Source organism: Nanorana parkeri, unplaced genomic scaffold (genome assembly GCF_000935625.1).
Source record: "Nanorana parkeri isolate BGI_ZX_2015 unplaced genomic scaffold, ASM93562v1 scaffold596, whole genome shotgun sequence".
Taxonomy (NCBI): Eukaryota; Metazoa; Chordata; class Amphibia; order Anura; family Dicroglossidae; genus Nanorana; species Nanorana parkeri.
The window spans coordinates 39,396-41,411 of record NW_017306864.1 but is presented as its reverse complement, the minus strand read 5'-3'; the positions used below and the strand labels follow the sequence as shown (position 1 = coordinate 41,411).

General features: G+C 44.9%; 1 protein-coding gene across 1 annotated transcript in view; it reads right to left on the bottom strand.

Moving 5' to 3' along the window:
• Positions 1-6: 6 nt before the first annotated feature.
• Positions 7-2,016, bottom strand: part of BUD13 (BUD13 homolog) — a 16,623-nt gene continuing 14,613 nt past the window's right edge. The window contains exons 11-12 of the mRNA XM_018562740.1: positions 1,045-1,126; positions 7-148 (exon numbers count right to left, since the gene is read on the bottom strand). Of these exons, the coding sequence (XP_018418242.1) occupies positions 55-148; positions 1,045-1,126 (176 nt within the window). The 3' untranslated portion in view covers positions 7-54. The remainder of the gene's footprint in view (positions 149-1,044; positions 1,127-2,016) is intronic.

Sequence of the window (2,016 nt, the reverse complement as noted above, 5' to 3'; positions counted from 1 at the left end):
TCACAGCGTTTTGGGATGTTCCTGTCAATGTTCCAAACACAGGTGTGCCAGGGTTCACATATCTTCCACACTCCACTTGTATGCAGATTCCTGGACAGCCTTCTTTTCCGAAATTCGAGCAAAATACTTGTTTTCAAATCCATTGGACCTACAGGACAAACAAAATGTGTGAAGAAGGAAGCCACTTTGTAACATTTATAATTTAGATCTTCTAAAATAAATTCTGCTGAGGAGTATTTACAAGTTCATCCATTTTAAAAAGTGCCACTAAACTCAGGAGTAAATCTTAAAAATACATTAACACAAATCATCTTTGAATTCGTGCTGACGCTGTCCTTCCTTTTGGAAAGTAGCTACTTTTGTTCCCCATTTTGTTCCCCTATATGTGTGTTGTAAAGTAGCCACCCCTTCAAGCTCACGTTTAGTTTACTAATATGTATTGAGATTGTAGTCCAGAGAACAGATAGGATAGGGTGGGATAGACAGAGCAAGGTTACACAGTTTATAAAACTTGAAAAAGCCACCCGTCAAGCTCAGCCTCTCTGATTTTGTGACCGGTATTTGTCTGGTCCAGATCTTTCGGTACTCGCCGATACGGTACTTTCGGTAGCATGGAGCCACCTTCCTGGGCAATCAGGAAGACGGGCAGCGTGTCATTACCTGCGCCTGGCTTCTGGATTGCCCGGGAAGCCGGCTCCATGCTACCGGAAGTACCGTATACTCCATGCTACCGAAGTGGCCAGCTGGCATCCCAGCCAATCAGCATGGAACCGGCATCCCGGCCAATCAGGAAACTGCGAGCCGAGTCATTACCCGCAGCCTGGCTTCCTGATTCGTTTGGAAGCAGGCTCCATTTCCCCCGCGGCACTGCTGGTCGGAGGAAATCTCCCTCTGACCGGAAGTTCCAGGTATCGGGATAAGTATCGGAGCATTTCGGCGAGTACGAGTACTCACCCAAATACTCGGTATCGGTGCATCCCTAATTAATAGGGTCAGTAATGTTGAACATGGATTGCATAAAAATTTGTAGATGAACTTACATACCTGTCAACACCATCCCAGCGGTACCCAGGCCAGATATTAAATCTGTTTAGGGGAGGATTTGGACCCTTATATTTTGGACGCTCTGGAAAAACAAACATAACAATATCTCTAATCTGCTGTCACACAACAAAACAAAATGTGTCTAACAATAATTCATACAATGACAAGGATCCCTGAGGCACTTCTCAGTCATTCTTTGGTATACCATTGCTTAGTAGACTTTGCCTACTGCTGAACATGTTTCGATCAAGCGACTGTCATCTCATGCCTATAAGTAGATTTACATGGTATCTATCTATATAGCACGAAAGGAGCACGAAACGGATCCACTTTGGCAGCAAACTTGAAGCAACAGCAGAAGAGATCTCCTACATCCAAACTCATATTGCCAGAAATAACAGAAACAATTTCTGTTGTAGATTACAAACGTTCAGAACCAGTGGCAGAGCTAAGGAACAAAGGGCCCTGGTGCAAGATTTTTTTTTGGGCCCCCCCAAAAAAACCCACAAACACAGCGCTCTCCTTCCGCAGCGCTTGGCCGCCTGTCACTTTCTCTCCTCCCCGCTGGGAGACAGAGCAGCGTCCAGTGGGGAAAAAAAAGAAAGCACGGATGCACCGCTGTATCAGCAGAAAAATGGCACTTTCGGCATTATGCCAAAAGTGCCATTTTCGGCCAATATGTTTTGGCGGCCAATATATGGTGCAGCCCTAATATTTACAGCAATACAGAATGGCACAGGCTATAGAGGACTACACATCCCAGCAATACTTTATATAACAATAGCATTTCTGTATAAAGTACTGCTGAGATTTGTAGTCCTCAGCAGGCGATTGGTTGTAAGTCATACAGCAATCGCCTGCTGTTAAAAGCGGTACCAAGAGCAGCCGTGTTCTTGTTTTAACCACTTCTGCGGGCCACCGTCTATAGACGTACTGCGGCCTGGAAGTGGTTAAAGTGACATTAAAGTAAAA